This window comes from Neltuma alba, unplaced genomic scaffold (assembly GCF_004799145.2).
Source record: "Neltuma alba isolate B1F8T4 unplaced genomic scaffold, ASM479914v2 tig00005396_pilon, whole genome shotgun sequence".
Taxonomy (NCBI): domain Eukaryota; kingdom Viridiplantae; phylum Streptophyta; class Magnoliopsida; order Fabales; family Fabaceae; genus Neltuma; species Neltuma alba.
This window is the reverse complement of record NW_021634093.1, coordinates 31,894-55,616: the sequence shown is the minus strand read 5'-3', so window position 1 is coordinate 55,616 and position 23,723 is coordinate 31,894. Positions and strand designations below refer to the sequence as shown.

The 23,723-nt window shown below is 33.8% G+C and overlaps 3 protein-coding genes and 1 long non-coding RNA gene across 4 annotated transcripts; 3 read left to right on the top strand and 1 right to left on the bottom strand.

The window, feature by feature from the left end:
* Positions 1–759: 759 nt before the first annotated feature.
* LOC114747631 (receptor-like protein 19) lies at positions 760–9,455 on the top strand. The gene is made up of 2 exons (XM_028935980.1): positions 760–1,421; positions 8,795–9,455. The coding sequence occupies exons 1-2, from the start codon at positions 760–762 to the stop codon at positions 9,453–9,455; spliced, it is 1,323 nt and encodes a 440-aa protein (XP_028791813.1).
* On the top strand, positions 2,966–18,713 carry LOC114747636 (formin-like protein 14). The gene is made up of 2 exons (XM_028935985.1): positions 2,966–2,977; positions 17,836–18,713. The coding sequence occupies exon 2, from the start codon at positions 17,864–17,866 to the stop codon at positions 18,524–18,526; it is 663 nt and encodes a 220-aa protein (XP_028791818.1). The 5' UTR covers positions 2,966–2,977; positions 17,836–17,863; the 3' UTR covers positions 18,527–18,713.
* Positions 13,124–13,970, top strand: LOC114747630 (probably inactive leucine-rich repeat receptor-like protein kinase At5g48380; the record flags this gene model as incomplete). Its single annotated transcript, XM_028935979.1, has 1 exon — positions 13,124–13,970. A coding segment is annotated over one exon (693 nt), but the record flags the coding sequence as incomplete, so codon positions are not given.
* Positions 18,714–21,347: 2,634 nt separating the features above from the next.
* Positions 21,348–21,632, bottom strand: LOC114747635 (uncharacterized). Its single transcript, XR_003740396.1, has 2 exons — positions 21,586–21,632; positions 21,348–21,498 (listed from the first exon to the last, which is right to left on the bottom strand). It is a non-coding gene; the product is annotated as an uncharacterized LOC114747635 (long non-coding RNA).
* Between the last annotated feature and the right edge of the window lie 2,091 nt (positions 21,633–23,723).

Genomic DNA, 23,723 nt, shown 5'->3' with positions numbered 1-23,723 from the left:
TTATATCATTTTTGTAATCGCACGATCAGACTAAAAAAGAATCAGTTTCAATGCTCATCATCAACTTGATAAACACCCTAAGCTCATCAGATCTATATCATCTATATCTAATTTGAATAATTCAGATTTAAAATATTTAATTAATTATTTTTAAACAAAAAATTATTTTTTGAAAGAATGATAGTTAAAAGATTATCTCTATTTTAGATTCTATACATATTAAAATAATTAGTTTAAATAAATGATTCAGATCTGATGAGTTCAAGATACTCATCATAGAAACTAGCTCCACTAAAGAATCAGTTTATAAGAAACTTTCACTTTTAGTAAAATTATGTACTCAAACAAATTCCCGAGTTAAAACTCGGTCTTTAGACTTTTCAATAATGGATGTTGCTTGGGAGTAGAAGATTTGGAAAAATACATCTAACCCTATCCAAACCTTCTCTCACGTCGGCTTACCCAGTAACATACACTTCTTCTGCAGCTCCGCCTTATGCATCGTCCCTTTCCCTGACTTAGATTCTGAGATAACTCATCAGGTGAGTGAATATTTATTCAATCCAACTTGGTTTTGGAATATTCTGCTTCTGAATTAAGTTTAAAAAACGATTATTGTTTTTTTCATTTGTGTGGTGCCATTAAAAACACTAGTTTTTCTGTTCTTTTAACCTCTTTTAAATGTGCTTCGGGGCGTAATTACAATAATATCCTAATTAATTCCTTCTGGTTGGCTTGTGTTTGAGACTCTGGTTGAAGATGGTTCAGAGGGGCCAAACTTTCTGTGGTCAAGTTATTGTTAACTTCTTATTGCTGTTTATTTGTAACACGGTCTTTGGGACTGCGACAGATATCTTCTGCCTGAAAAGCATAAAAGATTCTCTTGGAGATCTATATGGTTATTTGAAGTCTTCATGGGATTTCAGCAACAGCAGAGAAGGACTTATCTGCAGATTTACTGGGGTTGAATGTTGGCGCCCTAATGAGAACAGAGTCTTAAATCTCAAGTTGTCAAACATGGAACTCAAGGCCCAGTTTCGTCGTACCATTCAAAATTGCTCCAGCTTAACAGGATTAGATCTCTCAATGAACAAACTTTGTGGGAAAATTCCTGCAGATGTTGATGTTCTTCTTCCATTTGTGACAACTCTTGATATATCTTCCAACAACTTTTCTGGGAGAATCCCCAAGAGCGTTGCAAATTGCAGCTATCTGAATTACCTTAAACTCGATCAGAACCAACTCAGTGGGCGAATTCCCGGAGAATTGACCCCCCCTACAAGGCTCAAGACATTTATTGTGACCAACAATCTTTTGACAGGTCCAGTTCCAAAGATTCCACATGTCCCAGCTGAGAGTTATGCAAATAATTCAGGACTCTGTCACCTTGCCACAGCAATCAATTATATTCTTGAAAACTTGTAATACCCGATTTGTTTAAAAATAAGTCGGATATGAGATAATGAGATCTAAATATATTCCAATTAATGAGATTTAAATAATATCTTGATTGAGATTTGAATATATTGAAATGCTATCTTAGCTATTAAAATGAATAAAAAAATATACTCCTATTAGAAATAAATCTTTAGCTATCTTGGATGATACAATCTATTAGAATTTTAAATATAATCAAATATGTTAATCCGTGCATCGCACGGGAAAGAAATTTCTAGTTGAATATATATGTCTCGTAATTCTGTGTCTTGCCATAGAGACTTGGAATAATCTATTTCCCTCCCAACCTTCAAATCATTCAATAAAGCATCCATGGCCTAATTGGTGTGTACAATTTGTGTTATTTAGTTCTGTGTACCCTTTAATTGGCGTTCACCAGTTGTTATTGTGAAAGATTATTATTATTATTATCCCTATATTCATAGTTATAATATTAAATATATACAAGTAGAATCGGTAAACGAATAAGTTCCACGGTGTTCCCTGCGTCTCATTTCGCGATCAAGTTATAATATTGAATATACACTATTCTTTACGTACTTTATACGGCATTTATTAAGTATTAATAATTAGACTATATCAATTAAGAAGATAAAGCTTGACTTGATTTGATGAGAATGGTCTTTTTGAAATGCTTTGGAAAATTACTCTCATCGAAGACTTTGAAAAACCAAATATATTAAGTAATTTAATAACTTTTTTAATCTTTCTAATTTAGTCAACTGAGTCTTGTGTCTCTTTCTCTAGTAAGTCTTCTATCATTATGCGTGTTTCCCTTCATTTTAAAAGTTCAGACAAATTTAAGGGACTAAATCGATAATTAAGAGAAACTTGAGGAAGTTGATGATAAATATTAAATTTCAAGGACCAAATCGATAATTGATGCAACTTTGAAGAATTTCTTTTTACAAACTTGGGAACAGATGGGAAATTATTTTTTCTTCATAAAAGTATATATCATTAATTTAAACGGCAGGTAAGAGAAGGATATAGTAGTACTAAATTAAAAAGAAAGGATTGTAACTAAATTATAATTGACTGAATTCTGGCCCCAAAAATTATAATTGACTAGCTTAATTAGCTTGTTTCTTTTAACGCTGGCTGTACTCCACTATTCTAACTTCGGTGACAAATAATTATAAAGTCACTTTCTTCTAGATGCCATCGATATCCAATAAGAATTCTATTTTATTGAACAACCTAATCCTGAAAATATAAAATTTTTAGACATTTGTCGTGTGTTTTCAGCTTTGGTCTGTCATCTTTCCCACTTATTAATAAAATAGAATAATATTTTTAAGCTTTTTATGAATAGTTTACAAATATGGAAAAGTGGATAATTAATCAGATCATCATCATAGGTAATATCATGATCGTCCGTTCATTTTCATGCTTTTATATTATTCTTTTGTAATTTCTTAAACAAATTTCTGAGGAAAAGAAAATGAGGATATAATGAGGCATTAGTGTAAATATAATAGATGTTTACTTTTTCCCTTATTATCTTTTTCTGTATTTAGTTGTTTGGAACAGGTCTTGTGCATATTCATTTCAAAAAGATTGTAACTTAAACCGTAAAGTGAGATCAATGTAAGTTGATCTATTCAGAATCTATGAAAATATTGCGGTTAAACGCTAATAACATGTTAATCTCATTAATTAAAGAATTTTTAATTTAACAATATTCCGCAGCTATTTTAAACAACCGATTGACCTAAGTGTGAATAAATGTGTTTTTTTCTTTAAGTAAATATGTGTTGTGTGTATATATGTAGAGAAGTTCTTTGGAAAGAAGCTCGCCTCAGACTTCATATTTCACTGCTGAGAGGTTGTTCCCACTGGCGATGATATTTCTCTGCCTTGGAATAGCAATACGATATGCACCTCATCCAAATCCAGATCAATTTTTTATCGTTATCACTGATGTAGTGCTGAAGTTTTTATCATAATATTGCTCTTAATCGGTGAGTTATATACGTCCGTGTTATTACTCTTTTATATATGCCTGACGAACTTGCCATAGCTAATTATGATGGATCCGATTGGCTTCTGTGTTCTCTTGGCACTAATTGGTTCTGCTTTTGCACTGTTTAGTGTTTATGCTAATAAAACTTTCTTTTTCACTTTGTTTTAATTTCTTTTGCGGGATCCTATTATGTCCAGATAAATGGAGCTTGAGATGTCAAAAACTCCTGGATTTGAATTTCCAAATTACAACTCATAAGACCGTGGCATATCATTAAAAAATTAAGATGACAACGTAGTATAAAATTTAAAATGGAGGCCATTACGAATGGATTTTTTAAATTAAAAAAAACTAAGTTATTTGGTCTTATCTTGTGTCTTTGCAATCACGACATACAAGTAGGGCTTGGAAATAGAAAAATATATGCTATTAAAATATATTTCCTAGTTACTGACAACATTAAATATTTCTACTTTTATTCAAAAGTTTTTTGGGACCTCAATATTTTATTCAAAAGTTAAAGCTCGCTCTTTGGAGTTTTCAATGAACGTGTCATTCTAATATACACCTAACCTTATTTAAACCTTCTCGCACCTTTATGCTTGTTCAGTTAATATACGCTTCTTCTTGGCTGGTTCTTATATAACTAGACGCCGTACCCGTGCAATCACGGGTTATTAAGTCAATACTTTTTACATCATCAAAGGAAATAACTATTAGCATTTACATCAAGTTGAAATCACGTTTTGAAAAACCCAGTTGTACCCAATATTTATTGTTCGATTTGTTGGCCTTTCTTTGTTATGACTTGTGTTCTGTTTTTTTGTTGGAAAACCTTGTTGTTTTGTTTCTAAAATATTAGACTCAGTGTAATAATGGGGAATTAATACAGTTTGCAACATAGAAATTAGCAAAATTATTGTAGCTTTTATAAATATGATACATAATTTTACTACTCTAACAACATGTTTTGAAATGCTTTTGTGTACCTGTTGGCAAAAAAAAAAAGGTGTCTGTATACATCACATTTGTTGTTATGTTTGTTGTTAGTTTCTAAGAATCCAATATTAGTATCTTAAGGCCTGTCATACTTCTAACCCTGAAAATAGCAACACTGAGTTGTCCATGTAAGAATACTGGAGGAAGGAACAACCCTACATTGGCCATTGACAGACGATGACTTTACAATTTAAAAATCGAAGCCATTGATCAAAAATCAAGAAAAGATGATGTGGATGTAACTTCAGAGATATCTTCCTTGCAACAAATATGCTTATGCTGTAATAAAGATATAAAAATTTGTGCACAAAACCAACTGACTACACACTCATGCTAGCTAGAAGCTCTCCATCCTTTACTCCATTTTAATTTAATATTTCTATTTTATTTGAAAGATTAACGTCATTCTGTACAATTTTCAATCAATATGTTTTTCTGATAAAATACATGAAGAAATAAACTTAACGCTATTCAAACCTTCTGGCACTTCCCCATACTCAGTTAATACACATTATTTCCTTTGAGATGTAATTCTTGTGATAAGGACACCATGTATATTTAATAATATTGTCACTAAAGCTTCTTAATTAATTAATAATACTCCTCCAATTAATAACGTTTATAGTTTTGAAATTTTTTAAAAATAACTATTTGGAGTTGTGAAAAGCATATATCTAGGTGCTTTCACTCGCACAAGTCATCCTTGGCGTGGAAATTTTGGCCCCTTCCCTATTATTTGACCCATCCAATGTCTTTTCCTTTCTCAAGAGGAGAGTATTATTAATCTGTCATTTCTCTTTTAATTAGTCCCATTTGATCTTTTGTAACATATATGGACCTACAAATATCCTCAACCACTCTGCATTTTTATAATTCTAAGAAAATGATCTTTTCATACAATTTTCAATTGAAAAAAAAGAGAGTATAAATCGTCTTGCGCGTATAATTACGCGAAAATGAAAAATTAGTAACTGCTCTCTTTACAATTCAACTACTTAAAACTCTGCCATAATAATTTACTCTGGTCTTCTCTCTTCTGGGCGCCACAATAATCACTCAATGCTTCAATTATATCATTTTGGTAATCTCATTATCAGACTAGAGAACCAGTTTCTAAGAAATTTTCACTGTCCCTTGCGGGACATTGGATAAAATTGCACCGACACTAAGAAGAAATTTTCACTTTTCTTATTTAACTTTTGAATTTATATATATTATTGAGAAGATTATACCATTCTAGTCCTTATTATCAGACACCAGAAGAAATATGGGGTCCTTATATAATTAAGTCGTCAAGGGTATTAATAACATTTTTCAGCAATATTCTAAGAAGAAATTTTCACTTTTCTCATTTAAATTTTGAATATATATATATATTAGTGAGAAAATTATACCATTCTAGTCCTTATTATCAGACACCAGAAGAATTATGGGGTCCTTATATAATTAAGTCATCAAGGGTATTAATAACATTTTTCAGTAATTCACCAAGAGCCTAAACAAAGACTGATGCATATCAATTTTAGTCAACCATATATATCAATTAAGAAGTGGCACATAATTCGATTACACATGATACCACCAAAGACATGATAGGTAGCAAATGCTTATTTAATCAGACAATGCCCTAACCCGCATGACGATGTATCGGTGGTCTATATTTATTTGTAAAGAAAAAAAAAACTTGTTGGTATCCTCTGCGCGGCACCGAATTATCACTTTTTTTAAAAGCATGTAATACATTAATAAAAGAATGAATATGTGAGTTGACAAAATAGTAAACTGAAAACTTGAGGAAAAATATTGAGCAACGAACAATATAAAAAGAGAGAGAGCTCAAGAAGCTAATTAAGGTTATGACCAGAAGTAGCACTACATATATAAGCTCGGCATCAAGAACCAGATGAAAGTGTCAAGCTAGAACTAGGGTTTGGTCCAAGGCACCAATGTTCAAAGAGTTGTCACTTCGTCCTTCATAAGGTGTGTTTCAAGGCTCGTCCTACAGACTCACCCATAACCCATCAATTCATGGGTAGCCCGATTCCAATTTCTCCGGGAACCTCCCGGTGACTGGAACCACCGTCTGTGTGATGCTTGCGGGAGGGACTTTCGAAGGTTTCTGTATGATGATCAATATCCCAGACACAAGCTTGACTTGCGCCCTTGTTGCCTGAGCCTTAAGAGAGACATGTTTGATTCCTCTCGTAAACCACAAGCTCTTTGGGCTTTTGGCAAAAAGAGCTTCGTTGAGGCCGCAGACATCATTTTTCAATCGTGAAGTGATCAAAATGGTAAAGTTAGGTTTCGGGGTTATAATATCAGTTCTATTTGGAGATCCAATAACCCCACTTAGCTGTTCATAATCCTGTAGTTTTGTTTGTATTACTCTTCTGTGTCTGACGAACTTGTGATAGCCAGTAATTGATCCAAGTCTCTGCTAATTGGCTTCGTGTTGTCTTGGCAGTTGGTTCTATTTTTGCACTGTTTAAGCTAATAAAACTTTCTCTCTCTTTGCTTTCTATTTCGCAGGATCCTCCTCCACTAAAATTTAGGTTTAAGTCCAGATTCATTTCTTGTTTAACTTTGATGGTATATTTATAAAACATTTTCAGTTCGGAATGCAAAGAAATATATCGATCCGTATGTAAATCGAGGACATTGGAACATCACTGGAACGCATGAATAGAAAATCAGGTAAGTGAAATGACTTACAATACTAAAACTGTAATAAATAAGTACCTTATTGATGAGTTTTTTATATTGGAAACATTTTCCCTTACATTATATGATAAATATCATACAGTGGCTAAAGTGAACAGTACTATTTCAGTTACGAACATCATAGCTTATTATAGATCTTGAAACACGCACACATACACATACATATTACCAACAAACTATTAGTTGAGGTAGTAAGTGGCCTTATCTTTTAAGAAAAAGAACACAAATCGTGAGAAGTGCACTTGTTGGAAGAGGCAAAAACTTTTTGCGCTAAGCCTCGAAAGGAAAAAACCTTAATCAAGTAAAAATATATATATTAAATTGATAATGATATTTTATGTTTGGATAACTTGAAGAAAGACAATACATACTCCTTCCTATTTTAAATGTAGAATGTATATGCTGAGATAAAAAATGTAGAACGACAAGGGGCCTAATGTATGCTCTAACCTCAAATTTTTTCCTTCTTTTGATAATTGTATTGTACAAAAATGAATAATATTTTGATACCTTGGAAACATGATGATTTTTGATTTTTTTTTTAAAACATTTTTTCAAACGAATAAATTAAAACTGCACAATTTTATGGTTGTTTCTTTCTTTAAAAAGTAGTTAAAAATTTACTATTGCACTATTTTTGTTGTTGTTGGTAGGATATCAAGATATTGCCCAATAGATAGAAGTTGGATCATTAGAGAGGGGGTATTATTAGAGGCCCTTGCCTGTCGTGTGGGTGGGAGCCAAAAGACCTGAGGCTGGCTTGCAAGCTGGAGCAAAGACTGATATGATGTATTTTGCCCTTATCACAACGAGATGGTACTACTGGTAGGTAACAAATGCTGCTTTGATCTGACAATGCTGTGAGCGATGACAGATCAGTAATTTATTTATATATGAAGGAAAAACTGGTTGTCATCTTGGGCACCGAATTATATACTCCCTCCGTTCCTTATTATAAGAGACAAATAACCGAATTACGTTGATCAAAAAAGCAGTTAAAATTAGTTAAGAACAATCAATGTGTAAAAAATATAATTTTTTTTCCAAAAATGCCCTCATTAATAAGGAGAGAGAGCATGAGAGAGAACAATTAAATTATTAAAAGAAAGAGAAGTAGGAGGGAGAGAGAGTGTGAGTTGGAGACAATAAATATGGGTAAAATAGGAAATCAACACAAAAAAGTAGAGACAACTTTTAAGTGTCTCTTATATATAGGAACATGCAATAAGCATCAAATGTCTCTTATAATAAGGAACGGAGGGAGTATAATTTATTTTTAAAGCACGTAGTACATTAATAAAAGAATGAACATGTGCGGTTGAGCGACGATCTGCAGTATACGATAAGAGAGAGAATCTCAAGACGCCATGGTTGACCAGAAATAAAGCTAGTTAAAAACCAGATCGATCATGAAAATCTTAAGAAGTAGAAGGCTAGAAGCAAGCTAGCTTATGGGGCGACAAATAGAAAGTGATTTCTGAGAGAAGACAATGATGGATCATCCTGGCATCCCCACCCATTGAGGCTCAATCTCGACGAAGAAGAAAAGCGATTTAAGTGCAGTGGATGCAAAGAACATGGGTTAGGTTCAAGGTACCGATGTGCCATGAATTCTCCCTTTGTCCTTCACGAGCTGTGTTTCAATGTTAGCCCCGACGACCCACCCAGAACCCATGAATTCATGGGTAAATGCGAGTTCCAATTCCTCCGGAAACCTCCGGGCGGACCGAACCGCCGGTTGTGCGATGCTTGTGGGTGCGACATCCGAGGGTTTCTGTACCATGATATGCGCAGAAACGTGCATGACTTGCACCCTCGTTGCCTGAACCTTAAGAGAACAATTTCTGATGACAGTGGCATGAAGCTGAAACTTAAGGACAAAGTGCCTTCCAACTCCGTGTGTGTCAAATGCAACAGGAAGGATCTAAATGTGGCGACCAAAGGGCCCTTCAGAGGTTGGTGCTACATGTCCTTTTGTGGGAACTATTGTTACCATGTTTTTTGTTTGAAGAAGAAATTGATTCTAGATAACTGGGAAAGGGGCTATTTCAATGTCGCTTCTTCTTCTTCTTCTTCTTCAAGCTTGGTCGTCAGAACTGGACGCTCATCAAGAAATACGAGAGTGCCAAGTGATGGAAGCTTGGTCACATCAGCCCCAAGCCCGTCGACTTCGTATTCCACTCCTAAGGGGTTGTTCCCGGTGGCGATGGTATTTCTTGCTGGTCTAATATCACTATACTTGTCTGAAAATCCAGTTGAATTTTTTAAGGTTTTAGCTGATGTGTTAGTGAAAGTTTTGCCTCGCTCTTAAGCGAATGATTACTCTTTTATGCCTGACGAACTTTCGATTGGCTTACTTTTTTATGTCCGACGAACTTTTCGATTGGCTTAGTGTTCTCTTGGCACTAAATGGTTCTGCTTTTGCACTGTTTATGCTAATAAAACTTTCTTTTCCACTTTGTTTTCTTCTTGCGGGATCAATCCCTAAGTGCAGATAATTAAATCGAGCCGTACTAGATGTCTAAAGTTCCTAGATTTAGGGGGTTTTTGGCAACTCTCAAGAGTACTTCTGTAGAACAAATCAAGAAAAGAACCTCCTTTTTTTGGTTTATATATACAATTTTATATATACAATAAGGTTCAGATATTGATATAATTCATGTAGAAGCATTTTTCTACAAAACGAGGCAAACTCCTCCACATATTTACTTCGTAAACCGTAAAAACACTTCTGAAACTATGACTCGGTTTCCATTCAAACACCCCTTTAGTCTTATATCTTGTGGCCAATGCAATTATGACACATATGCGTAGGGCTTAGAAAATTATGTGCTATTAAAATATATTTCCTAGTTATTCAGAACATCAAATATTTCTATTTTATTCAAAAGTTTTTTTCTGACCTCGATATTTTATATTCAAAAGTTAAAGCTCACTCTTTGGACGTTTCAATGAATGTGTCTTTCTAATAAAAGACTCCTTACAATATTAATGCACCCAACCTTATTCAAACCTTACCACACTTATGCTTATTCAGTTTTTAGATTAAAAACAAAACGCTTGTTCAGTTTGTATTATATTACTTCTCTTGGTTCTTATCTTATATAATCTAAATACACCGGCCATGTTTTAAAATATAACGACGTTATGTTTAAGGCATTTATTTTCCACCTAATATTTTTAGTGCTAGGTGTTTTTTTTTTGGCATCATTTTTAATACTAAGTGTCAAATATAAAATTTTCTAACTAATTAATCAAAGTCTTTCAGCTAGTAACTTTTATTAATAACTTTAGAATTTTACCAAAAAAATTAACTACAAGTGGGCATAAGTCTAGACGCTCCCTCTCGCGCAGTCAGGGCGCCGTCCCTTAGCGTGCAAATTTTGGCCCTTCCTTATTTTGTCTCATAGCTTTTTGTTTCTCTTTCCCTTTTTTTTTTTTTAATACATAAAAGTTTCAAAGTCTAGGTGACTTTGGTCTCTAGGACTTACTAGAATCAGGACATGCTGCTAGGTATTGAGAGTGCTTAGATCGGTACTTACAGATCGCCTACAAGTAAGGTTCTCACATTGATAGTGATGTTTGAATTTACAATCTTGTGGATTATAAGTTGACTCCTTATCAACTAGACCAACTGAAGTTCAACTGCCCTTAATTGTCGCTTTGGGGTTACTCCAAAAATTAACCGAATTAATGCAATATAATGCACAATCCGGGTCGTATTCATTTTGAGGAGCCGAAAACGAAATTAAATCCTAGTAAATAAATGCAAGTAACCTAAACTATAAAAAAGATTTTTGATTTGAGTTTGAAAAATTGCTAACTAAATGCCTTGAATTAAATTGAAATTAAAATAATTTTTTTTTGTTATTTTCTTTTATATAAAAGATGATTGAAATAACTGAAGATGAAAGAAATGAAAATGAAACACACAAATAACACTGATGATAATCAATCCTCTAATTCAACAATGTAGGCAATCATCACTCTAAAAGATGTGGGAGTTAAAAATAATGAATTAAGAATTATAATTAAGCTTTTAATCCAACAACCGAGCCACCTCGAGTTGCCACAAAATATTTTCCTAAAATCCCAACTTACTAATTGCAACCAGAATAGTAAAATGGGATTAAGGATGTCAAAAACCAATGCTTAATTAGAACTCTTAAATCTAAAATAACATAATTAAAGCTAGCAAGAGACAATATGATCCAAAATTCTAAGCCACCTTAGAAAATCACAATATATTAACTCCAAAATCAATATAAATGTCATAACCACAACATCATAATTGAAATCAAAGTTATAAACAACCCAGTGTCAAATGCTAAACAGTAATCTAGCCATAAAAATCTCCACAGGTAATCAGATTTAACAACACAAAATTTTCTAATAATCAGAATAACTATCCTAAGACCTAGGAATTGTTAAACAATTATTAGACAGGAAATTAAAGCAACTAAAACTCCTCCTTGATGATCTAAGCTCCTGCCATTGTTGTTGAATTAGAGGATTAATAAAGCTAGCCACGGACTGCCATAAAAAATAATGCCTCCAATAGTCTACTATGTCCTGCCATGAAGAACAAGGAAGAAGCGGCTGTGAAAACTATAATTCGATGACTCGCTCTGCCTCCCGTGGGTTCCCTCCAGCCGCGCCTCGCGTCCCTGTTTCTTTCTTGCGTCTTCGCCTCCGCATATGTGTGTGTCTCCGTTCTCCTCTGTTCGGCGTGCTCTGCTCTTGCCTTCCGTGTATTCCCTCCAGCCGCCTCGCGTGTGTGTTCGGCCTCTTCTCTCCCGTTCGGCGTCTTCGCCCCCGCTTGCGTCTTCCGCCTCCTGCTTGTTCGTGCTTCTCTGTTTTATTCGGCGTGTTCGTGTGTGTTTCGTTCTGTCTTGTTCGCCGCCCCCGCTCTTCTTCTCCCAGCTGATGATAATAATGGATATTAGGGGTGGAGCAAAACGCAGCGTTTTGCTCCCCCATTTTATTATATTTTTTTTCTTTTTTTTTTCTTTTTTTTATTTTAAAAAATCTTCCAAAAACCTGCAAGCAAAAATTCAATGATAAGGTAGCATTAATTGTCCTCAAAAATCAATTAGTCACAATTAAACCAAAATATGACAATTTTGCCCCTATAAAATATTAATTCAAAATAAAACAAAATAAATCAATTAAGGCAAAAAAAGACCAATTAAGCTGACAAAACTCATATAAAAGATACCAAAATATATAAAAATAATTGAGTTTGTCACCAACTCTTGTTGGCCTGATAGCTTTTTTGTTTTCCTTTTTTTTAATATAATTTGCACAATTTTTCTCAAGAATTAATTAATAATTTTATATGTTGCTATCAATTCTAAAAACATGACCTTATCATTCGCCCAAAAAAAAAAATGACCCAATGAGAATAAATTATAAAATAATCTCGCGTATGGTTTCGGTTGATATTAACTGCTTAAAAACTTTGTTGTAATAATTTACTCCAGTCTTCTGGCCCACAATAATTCCATACTTGAATTATATCATTTTAGTAATCGCTTGATCAGATCAAAGAATCAGCTTTAAGAAATTTTCACTTGAAGTTTTGAATCTGTGTGCATGTGTATAATGCTTGTGCGTGGGTGTGAGACTAAGAGAATTATATACTCAAAAAAATTCCCTGTTTAAAAGTCGGTCTTTAGACTTTTCAATGGATGTTGGTCCTATTCAAACCTTCTCACACGTCGGCTTACCCACTAATAGATACATCTTCTGGAGCTCCGCATGCGTCGTCCTTTTTCCTGAATTGCATTCTGAGATAACTCAGGTGAGTGAATATTTATTCAATCCGAGTTGGTTTTTGAATATTCCGATCGTGACTCAAGTTTAAATGGTGTTCTTTTAATTTCTCTGCTGCCGTTAATAACACTGGTTTTTCTGTTCTTTTAACCTCTTTTAAATGTGTCTCAGGGCGTTTTCGCAAGAATATCCAGATTATATTAATTCCTTTCGGTTGGCTTGGGTTTGAGATCGTGGTTGAAGATGATTCTGAGTGGCCGAACTTTGGGCGCTCATATTATTGCCATTAATTTTTTGTTGCTGTTGAGTTGTAACATGGTCTTCGGGACTGCGACTGATATCTTCTGCTTGAAAAGCATAAAAGATTCACTTGAAGACCCATATGGTTATTTGAAGTCTTCCTGGGATTTCAACAACATCACAGAAGGATTTATCTGCAGATTCACTGGGGTTGAATGCTGGCACCCTGATGAGAACAGGGTCTTAAATCTCAAGTTGTCAAACATGGCACTCAAGGGCCAGTTTCCTCGTGCCATTCGAAATTGCTCCAGCTTAACAGGATTAGATCTGTCAATGAACACACTTTCTGGGAAAATTCCTGCGGATATTGATGTTCTTCTTCCATTTGTGACAACTCTTGATCTATCTTCCAATAATTTTTCTGGGAAAATCCCCAACAGCGTTGCAAATTGCAGCTATCTGAATTCCCTTAAACTCGATCAGAACCAACTCAGTGGGCGAATTCCCGGAGAATTGACCTTCCTTACAAGGCTGAAGACATTTACAGTGACCAACAATCTTTTGACCGGTCCAGTTCCAAACCTTCCACAAGTCCCAGCTGAGAGTTATGCAAATAATTCAGGACTCTGTGGTGGTCCCTTACCACCTTGCTCCTAATCTGTGTTGTTAGCCTTTCAATTGCGCTGTGCCATGCAGCAGAGAGTTAGAACAATCTATTTCCCTACCGACACTTCGAATCATTCAATAAAGGGATCCATGGCCTTATTGCTTAGTGTGTACACTCTATGTTATTATTAATATTTAGTTCTGTGTCTTGAATCTCCATCATTTTTTTCTTCATAAACGTCTTCATCATTCAATAAAGTGTGCTTAGTTTACAGAGATCCATGGCACTCTACACGCCAATACGCCACAAGGGTGCTCGCATTTGATTCATATTAATACAACATCTTAACATATTTCATGATATTTTATTTTAATTATTAATTCTTTCACTTAATATTGCTAATTAAATATAAAAATTTCTTAGCAAGTAACTAAACTGCTCTAACTAATAAATTTTATTAAAAATAATTTTAAAATTTTGCAAAGAAAAATAACTAATTAAAAGTTGGCAAAAGTCTAGGCGCTCCCATTGGCATAGTCAAGTCGTCGCTTAGCGTGGAAATTTTCGCCTCTTTCTTATTTGACCCGTTCAATAGCTCTTCGTTTCTCTCTCTTCATATAATTTACACAATTTTTCTTAAGTGCTAATTAATTATTAATCCTACTTATTGCCATCAATATCCTCAATCACTCCGCATTTTTATAGTTCTAAAAGCATGATCTTTTCATACAATTTTTAGTGAAAATAAATTGCTAAATCATCACGTAAGAAAAGTAATTAGCAAGGTTCGCTTTGTTATAATAATTTACTCCAGTCTTCTGGACGCCACAATCACTCAATACTTCAATTATACTACCTCTGGTGCTTAATATAATAAAGACATCGACATTCAATTTAATTATAAATATAAGACCTCAATCTACTTTGTCTCTTATATTTATCTATTTTCTTAAGATAGTAGTTGTACATGTTAAAGATTTCATCAAATGGTAGTTCTAACTAATACACATGATTAGTAAGGGTATGTTAAGAAAAACAACACCTATTTATTATAAATAACTAATTTAACTAATTTTCTTAATCATAAAAAATATTCCAAGAACAAGGCTGGCATGTCTCTGTGGTGTTCAGTTTCATCTGGCCTAAATGAGAAATTTCAAATGGCCTCAGCTTGGTTCGGGCTTGAAATGGATGGTCTTTCTTTCAAAATTAAGCACTTCAATTAATTTGCTGGCTGAAATGGAAGGCCTCACTCTATGGGTTCTCTGTTATTTTTTTTCAGTGTTGGAAGTGGGGTGCAATGAGGATTTCAACCTATGGGACTGTGACTGCAGATACCTCGTGCTTTATTAATACATAGAATCGTAAAAGGAGAAACAAAGTATAACATGATATATATCAACAAGATAGAGATCTTAAGCATGTGTTTGGGAGAGGAAAGGAGTTTCAAATCCCTCTTTGACCAAGTACTTCCAATTCTTAATATAAGACTCAGTTGACTAATTTATTAAAAATTAAAAAGTTACTAAATTACTTAATCATGGCATATGTTATATAATCTCTATAAAATACTTATATATCATTGGATTATATGCTAATTTATAAGTGAGGCAAATTAATTTGGAGAAAAACAATATATAAATGCTTTAAAGTAATTTAATAACTTCTTTTGTCTCCCCAAATTTGTTAACTGGGTTTTATATGAAAAACAAGAAATAATATCTCATTTAAGCCAAATATAAGTTTTTCATCATTGTGCGTCTCTCTCTCTAGTAAATCTTCTACGACCTCCGGTCCTAATTATAATACCCAATTGACTAATTTGAGGAGATTAAGGAAGTAAGTTAAATTAGTTATTTGTAATAAATAAGTGTTGTCATTCCTAAAATGTCCTTGCTAATTAAGTGTATTAGCTAGAACTATCATTATTAGAAGAACTATTTTGGAAAAAAAATGCATAAATATGAGAGACAGAATGGATTGGGGTTTTATAATTAGGACCAAACAAAAAGTCAAACGGGATCTTATATTAAGGACCGGAGGTAGTATCATTATGCATGCTTTCCTTTATTTTAAAAGTTGAGACAAACTTGAGAGACCAAATCAATAAGATAAATTTGAGGAAGTCAATGAGAAATATTAAATTTTAAGGACCAAATTGATAATTGATGCAACTTTGAAGAATTTCCATTCTTCAAGGAAAAAATCACAAAAGAAGACCTTAAAAATGAAAAAATTATATACAAGGACCCGTTCATAAAACTGTTATCCTTTTTATATAATTGGGAACAGATGGGAAATTATTTTTCTTCATCAAAGATGTATATATCATTAAGTTAAACGGCAGGCAAGAGAATGATATAGCAGGACAAAACTAAAAAGAAAGGATCGTAACTAAATTATAATTGACTGACCTCTGGCCCAAAAAAAATTATATATAATTGACCAACTACTCTGGCTTTTTGTACTCCACTACTCCAACTTGGGTGATTAATAATTATAAAGTCACTTTCTTCTAGATGCCACCGATATATGATTCTCCAGTAAGAATTCAATTTTACTTAAGAAAACCTAATCCTGAAAATATAAAATTTTTAGACGTTTGTCGTGTGTTTTCAGCTTTGGCCTGTCATCTTTCCCACTTATCAATAAAATAAAATAAAATTTTTAAGTAGACTTTTTATGACTAATTTACAAATATTGAAAGGTGGCTAATTAATCAGGTCATCGTCATATGGAGGTGATGAACTCTTGGTTTGTGGCATTTTCTGCCCTTTTTTCATCTATGATTTGTGATAGAGCTCGATCTTATGAAAATGGTTAATAAAATATCAAGATCTTCAGTTCATTTTCATGCTTTTATATTATTCTTTTCTGATTTCTTAAACAAATTTTAGCGGAAAAGAAAATGAGATGTAATGAAGCATTAGTATATAGATATATATATATTCCTCCAGTTCAAAATATAAGACTTATTTTGTAGTATAAATTATACTACAAAATGATTTTTATATTTAGGACCAAAGGGGTAATATATATTTACCTTTTCAGTGGTTATCCTTTTCTGTATCTATTGTGGAAATCAACAAAAAAAAGTTAATGGGGGAAAAGTTGTTTGGAGTCCAGATACACCCACAAAAGCAATAAAAGGAATAGTAGTAGTAGTAATAACAATAATAACAACAATAATAATAGCAGCAGCAGCATAAGATCGAACATGTCTTGTGTTAATATGTTCATTTCTAAGTGTGTAACTTAAACTGTAAAGTGAGATCAGTGTAAGTTGATCTATTCAGAATCTATGAAAATATTGCGGTAAAACGCTAATAAGACGTCAATCTCATTAATTAAACAACTTTTAGTTTAACAATATCACGCACAATATAAAAGTTATTATTAACAACCGATTGACCTAGGTGCAAGTAAATGTGTTTTTTTCTGTAAGTAAATATGTGTTGTGTGTATGTATTAATATTTTTGTGTATTATTCTTCTAGTCTTTAATATAAAACCTATTTTGTAATGTAAAATTGCACTACAGGTGTTATATTAAGCGCTGAGAAGTACTTATTTTGGTTCAACTAATCTAACCCTGATAAATAGCATTAATTAAAAAAATGAATATGTGAACGAACAGTATGAAAAGAGAGAAATGTTGAAGACGCCGAGGTTGACCAGAAATAATTAACACTATCCATATATAAGATCATCACAAGAACCAGATGATAAAAAGCAAGTGTGTGAAGGTAGAAGCCTATGGAGCGACAAAATTACCCATGGCTTCGCCACCCAATGATGAGTCTGAAACATGAGGAAGAAAATTTATTTAAGTGCAGTGGATGCAAAGAACCAGGGTTTGGCCCGAGGTACCAATGTGAAACAACCAATTGTCGCTTTGTCCTTCATGAGGATTGTTTCAAGGCTCGCCCCACACAGCCATCCAGAACCCATCCCTTGATGGGTAACCGCAGATTCCAATTCCTCCCGGAACCTCCCGGCGGACCAGACCGCCGGTTGTGCGACGCTTGCGGTGGGGACATTCGAGGGTTCCTCTATCATGATAAATACAGACATGATCGTGACTTGCACCCTTGTTGCATGAACCTTCAGAAAACCATATCTGATCCTTTTAATAATGGGATGAAGCTGATTCTTAAGGGCAAAGTGTCCTCCGACTCCTTTTGTGTGAAATGCCAGAGGAAGGATCTAAACCTAAAGGCGGCCGAAGGGTTCATAGGGTGGTTTTATGTGTCCTCGGGCGGAAATTATTGGTACCATGTCCATTGTCTGAATAAATTGATCCTCCGTGCGCGGAAAAGGAGCTATTTCAATGTTCCTCCTTCTTTTTACCTTGTCCGTTTTATGTTTCTCGACCATATGGAGAAATTGACTCAGGAAATCAGAAGGGGCTATTTCAATGTTCCTCCTCCTCCTCCACTTCTGCTTCCACCTCCTCCACCACCACCACCACCTCCTCCTCCTCCTCCACCGCCACTTCCTCCTCCTCCTCCTAGTATGGCCGACACAGCTGAGGCTGCAAGCTCATCAAGAAGTATGAGCGTGCCAAGTGATAGAGGCTCGATCGAATCAGCCCCAAGCTCTTTGGAAAGAAGCTCGCCGCAGACTTCATACTTCACTGCTGAGAGGTTGTTCCGACTGGCGATATTATTTCTCTGCCTTGGAATAGCAATACGATATGCGCCTCAGAATCCAGGTGAACTTTTTACTGTTATCACTGGTGTGCTACTGAAGTTTTTATGACACACACACACACACGTAACGGCGGCAACTTTATATTGCTCTTGTTAATCGTCGAGTTATGTTTGCATTACTCTTTTATGTCTGACCAACTTGTGATAGCCCATTGGCTTCGTACGTGTTCTCTTGGCATCTGGTTCTACTTTTGCACGGTTGTTGCTAATAAAGCTTTCTTTCATTTTGTTTTCTTTTGCCGTATCGTCCACCTTCAAATTTTAGGATTATGTCCAGAATGATTTCTTTTTTAATTTTTATTTTGTCTATGTCAAAAAAAAAAAACAAAAACAAAACAAAACATTCTGAGTTTCGAATGCGAGAGGCTTTCGCAAGAAGTATCCATTCGTATATGTAAACCGAGCTCTCGACGTCAAAACTCCGGGATATATTCGACCGATGCTACAAATTACAGCTCATAAGATAGTGACATATCATTATCTATTTAAAAAAAAGGTTTATATCATTTTTAGTTATTAAAATTTGATTTTATTTTAGTTTTGATCCTTAAAATTTGAAATCAGTAGATTTTGGTGGTTTCTAAAATTTAATCTAATTTTAGTTTTGGTTCTCAAAATTTCAAATGAGTGATTTTGTTCCCTAAAATTTGATTTCAACTTAAGTTTTCTGTCCCTAAAATAAGGACCAAAACCAAAATGTGGTTAAATTTTAGGAACCATTTCAATTATCAAAACCAAAATGAAATCAAGCTTCAAAAGCCAAAACCAAAATGAAGTCAAATTTTAGAGATTAGAGATGGTATTAACCCTAAAAAATAAAATAAAATGACTTCAGTTTTTTTGTAATTAAATTGATATTTATTTAAGATTAAAATTTAATATTTCAACTAATTTTTATATTTAGGACTAGAGAGAGCTTATTTGTTTTAAAACTTCCTTTATACATATCTATATCTCTGATTTTGGCCTCCATATTATTTGTTTGGTCTTTCATATATATATATATATATATATATATATATATAATGACATCATTTCAACCACTCCACATTTTTATAACTCCAAAAACGTAATGTTTTTCATAAAAATTAGTAAAACTCTCTTTACATGCAATCAATTATATACAAACAAATTTGTTATAATTTTAAAGTAGAGTGCGAAGTGGGATATCGAAGCTTCTTAGGCACACACTCAGTTATTCAATTATACCATTTTAATCATCTTGTGATTAGAAGCTAGAGAATCAGTTTTATAAGAAAATGTCACTTTTTTTTTTTGGGCAAGTTGTCGATCGGGAATGGATACGTAGGGCTTCGGAGAATATATGCTATTTAAATGGATTTCCTAGTTATTCAAAACATTAAATATTTCTATTTTATTCGAAAGTTTAAACTCATTCTATTATGGGTTGGTAAAAACAAACCAGATTCTATCGACTTTCAATTAATGTGTCTTTCTAATAAAATATTTGAAGAAAAAAATAGGAAAATTACAAATAAAGACCTCCTAATATGTAAAATTATAATTTGAGACTCTTAATTTGAAAAATAGCAAATAAAGACCCAATTCCACTTTTGTAAATATAAAATTATGATGAAATATTTGAAATACCTGTCAGCCAAATGACAACTTTAGTAGACCAAATTATAACTTGACTGAAAATATGCCAAATAATAAATTGACTATAAAAAATGACAAATTCATTTTAGCGATCAATAACAACTTTAGCAGACCAAATCACGAGTTGACTATGAGTAATGACAAGTTTACTTTAGCGAATGACAATTTCAATAAACCAAATCACAATTTGGCTTAGAGGCATTTTAAACATTTCACCCACATTTCATATTTATAAAAGTAAGACCGGGTCCTTATTGCTATTTTTCAAATTTAGAGTCTCAAATCGCAATTTTACATATTGAGGGGTCTTTATTTGTAATTTTACCAAAAAATACAACTAACCCTATTCAAACCTTTTTACACCTCTAATTACTGCATTTATGCACCACATACTTATTATTGACAACTAAAATAATTATATTGGCAATTAGCACAGCATTCATTAACAACTAAGCTAATAAATAAAGGCAATTTGATAAATTCATAATTTGATTCTCTTATCTATGATCCAATGAGACTTGAGGTTAATTTGAAGTATTAAAGGAACCATACACCAATAATTTCATTTTCGTGTGATCTGAGTGTAATTTTTTCTTAATATAACAGTTTACATATTCCACAATATATTACTTAAACTATTAATTTTTTCACTTAATACATCTTTCCTCTTCTTCCCCCTCATAGAACCATCCCCTTTATCAATGCACACAAAAAGCTGAATTCCCAAACACTTTATCTTTGTCTAACCCTCCAAGTTTCTTTTTGCTCCTTTTATTACAATCTAAAGACTAATGAGCAACTTTATAGAACACAAGATAGTTAACTTCTGTCAATATCATTTCAAATAGTATCATTGACTATCACATGTACAATGTACCTCATCAAAATATCCACAGTGCTTTTTTATTCAAGTTGACTGTGCACCTTTCTTTAAAAAAAAAAAAAAAAAAAGACCTGAATACTGATTTATCCCCATGTTGAATCAGACCAGAAAAACAGAATCCTGAAACATTTGCTGTTCCCACACGCCTCCTGCACTTTTCAGATCCTAAAAAAAAAACTTGTACAGATTTAAGGAACACGATCATATTACTGTGGAACAACTTTTTTGCAATTAAGTCCAACTTATAGGCCACCCTTTCCTACTTCTAATACTATTATTCACCTAGAAAGACACATTTAATTCAGTCCTCTTTGAAAACCAAATAACACACATTAACACCATAACAAAGGTTAAGAAAATCACGTACCATCATTTTTTTCGGATCAAGACCTGATCCAAAGCACAGGAAACACTACTTAACCATGAGTCCTCCAATACTAACCATAGATCCCTAGCATGCATCCCATTAAACTTCGTCCAACCCAGGATTCCAATGGCCTTTAACACACCACATAGGTCTGATACAGGGGAGAAATATATATGTCATCTGAAGTTATATTTCCAAATTTATGCAGACTTAGCTGGATGGGAAAAATTTGACAAACCTTACTTGCTCATCCTGCTATCTACATCAAAGCAATATGATGCTAAGTACTTTGGCAAAGCCCCATCCCTTCCATCTTGAATTACCTACAATAGGTTCATATATGCTGACAGGGTTAGTTCCCTGTTTTCCGATGTAGCTGATCAACCACTACCCCACATAATGAGTAAATAACTTTCACAATTTACCATTTAAATCACCTAAATGTTTAGTTTTTTCATGATAAATCTCATAGTTATTAATTATCTTTAAAAAAACACTAAACTTAGGAATTCATTACAGTCATGAGAAATTCCATTACCTACAAAAATAGCACTAAATCTAAGGATCAAGGGACCACATATGTGAATGTACAGTAGAGACTCTTAATAGATGAAACTTCTTTTGAATAGGCCCCACAAAAAACTCTGCAATGTCAAAACAATTAACTACAATGTCAAATAAACAAACTAACGTGACATCAACTGACACTGGTCCATTCAGTCCTTCCAATAAAACTCAAACTACAACATGATGTGAAACAAAGAGCAGCAAGCACCACATATGAGCTAGCATCTGAAAAGGCGGTGTTTGAATAAAGCAAAATTCAATGAATAGCACTTAATTACTGGAGCACCAACATAGAGGTTCTGAATATGCTTACATCAAAACAATCTTCATCCACTCAACAAGACTCTCTTTACATAAGACTCTTTTTCATTGGTGGCAAATTGTTACATTCACTCAATTATCTTTTCTTCCCAACTATCAAAGATCACAAATTGTTGCACCATTTTAGCCAAGCAAAAAAACAGAATAGAGAGGATATACCTAAAAAAGAAAAGCACAACCCACACGAAAATTTCTCACGTGCATTTTAACAAACACCTATCAGGCAAACATATTTTAGAGCATTTTATATTCTATCCTCCCCCCATATTTCAATCTAGAAGAACCAAATATCGGGCAGCATAAAAATAAAGTTAGCCGAATATAGCAAAGTCAGAATGACAATTTAACAATAGAAGAATTAAACCTATAGTAATAAGCATCGTAACACTTGCAGACCAAGGAGAACAAAATGTTGCAAGTGCTCGAAGATGCTCACAGGAATCAAGCATTGGTTCTGGCCTCGCCAAATCCCACCATATTTGATTCTCCACGCACAGCTACTTCAACTTCTCTTCCAGAGCCCAGTTCAACTTCTCAATCTTGGCTATCTCGTCTTCCTTCGCCCTCAGCCTCTTCATCATCTCTTTTTTAATTGCCTCTAAAATCCTCCTTGCTTGCCTCTTTCGCTTCTCCTCTAAATCCACCTGATATTTTCCATCTGTAACCAATTCCACGAGAAGAGACGATGAAGCAACACTGAAAGAGACGAAAGAGATAAAGAGAAACCGAGAAAAAATGGAGATGCCTACCTGATGTGTAAGTGTTAGCACATCAACTGATCCACATCATCACAAGTCTAATGCCAAGCCCATGTTTTTGTATCAAGTAAAGCTTGAAACTCCTCAGTCATGGCCTTGCGCCATTCTGGAACTTTAAGTGCCTCTGAGACAGTGTTGGGCACGTTTAGTGAAGCAATAGTGGCAGTGAGAGCTTTGGGTGGAGGCCATGGGATTGTGCCATCCGTGAAAATCTTCGGTTTGGAGATTTGAGCTCTAGATCTAGTCACCATAGGATGAGTGCGGTTTGGTGGTGGTTGGTGAGAAGCAGTAATTAAGGCTTTGTTTGGTTCAATGGAAGGGAGGGGAGGGGAGGTTAATTAAAGGAAGGGGAGGGGAAGGGAAGGGAAGGGAGGCCATGGTTTTGTTTGGTTGGAGGGGAGGGAAGGGGAGAGAAGATTTCTTGTTTGGTTCATAAAGGGAGGGGAGGGGAGATAATTATAAATTGACAAATATACCCTTATCTCTATATTTAGATTAATTTATTTTTTAATACACACACGATATAATATATAATTATAATACACACATGTTATGATATGTATATATTAATACATATGATATGTATATATTATATAATTATATTATTATATTATTTTTATCAAATATTATTAGTGGCTAAAAAGAGAAAGAAGTGAAAAAAGATTTTTAATAAGATGGACAAACTTGAAATATTAAAAAATTAGTATGGGTAGTTTGGTCAATATTAGAC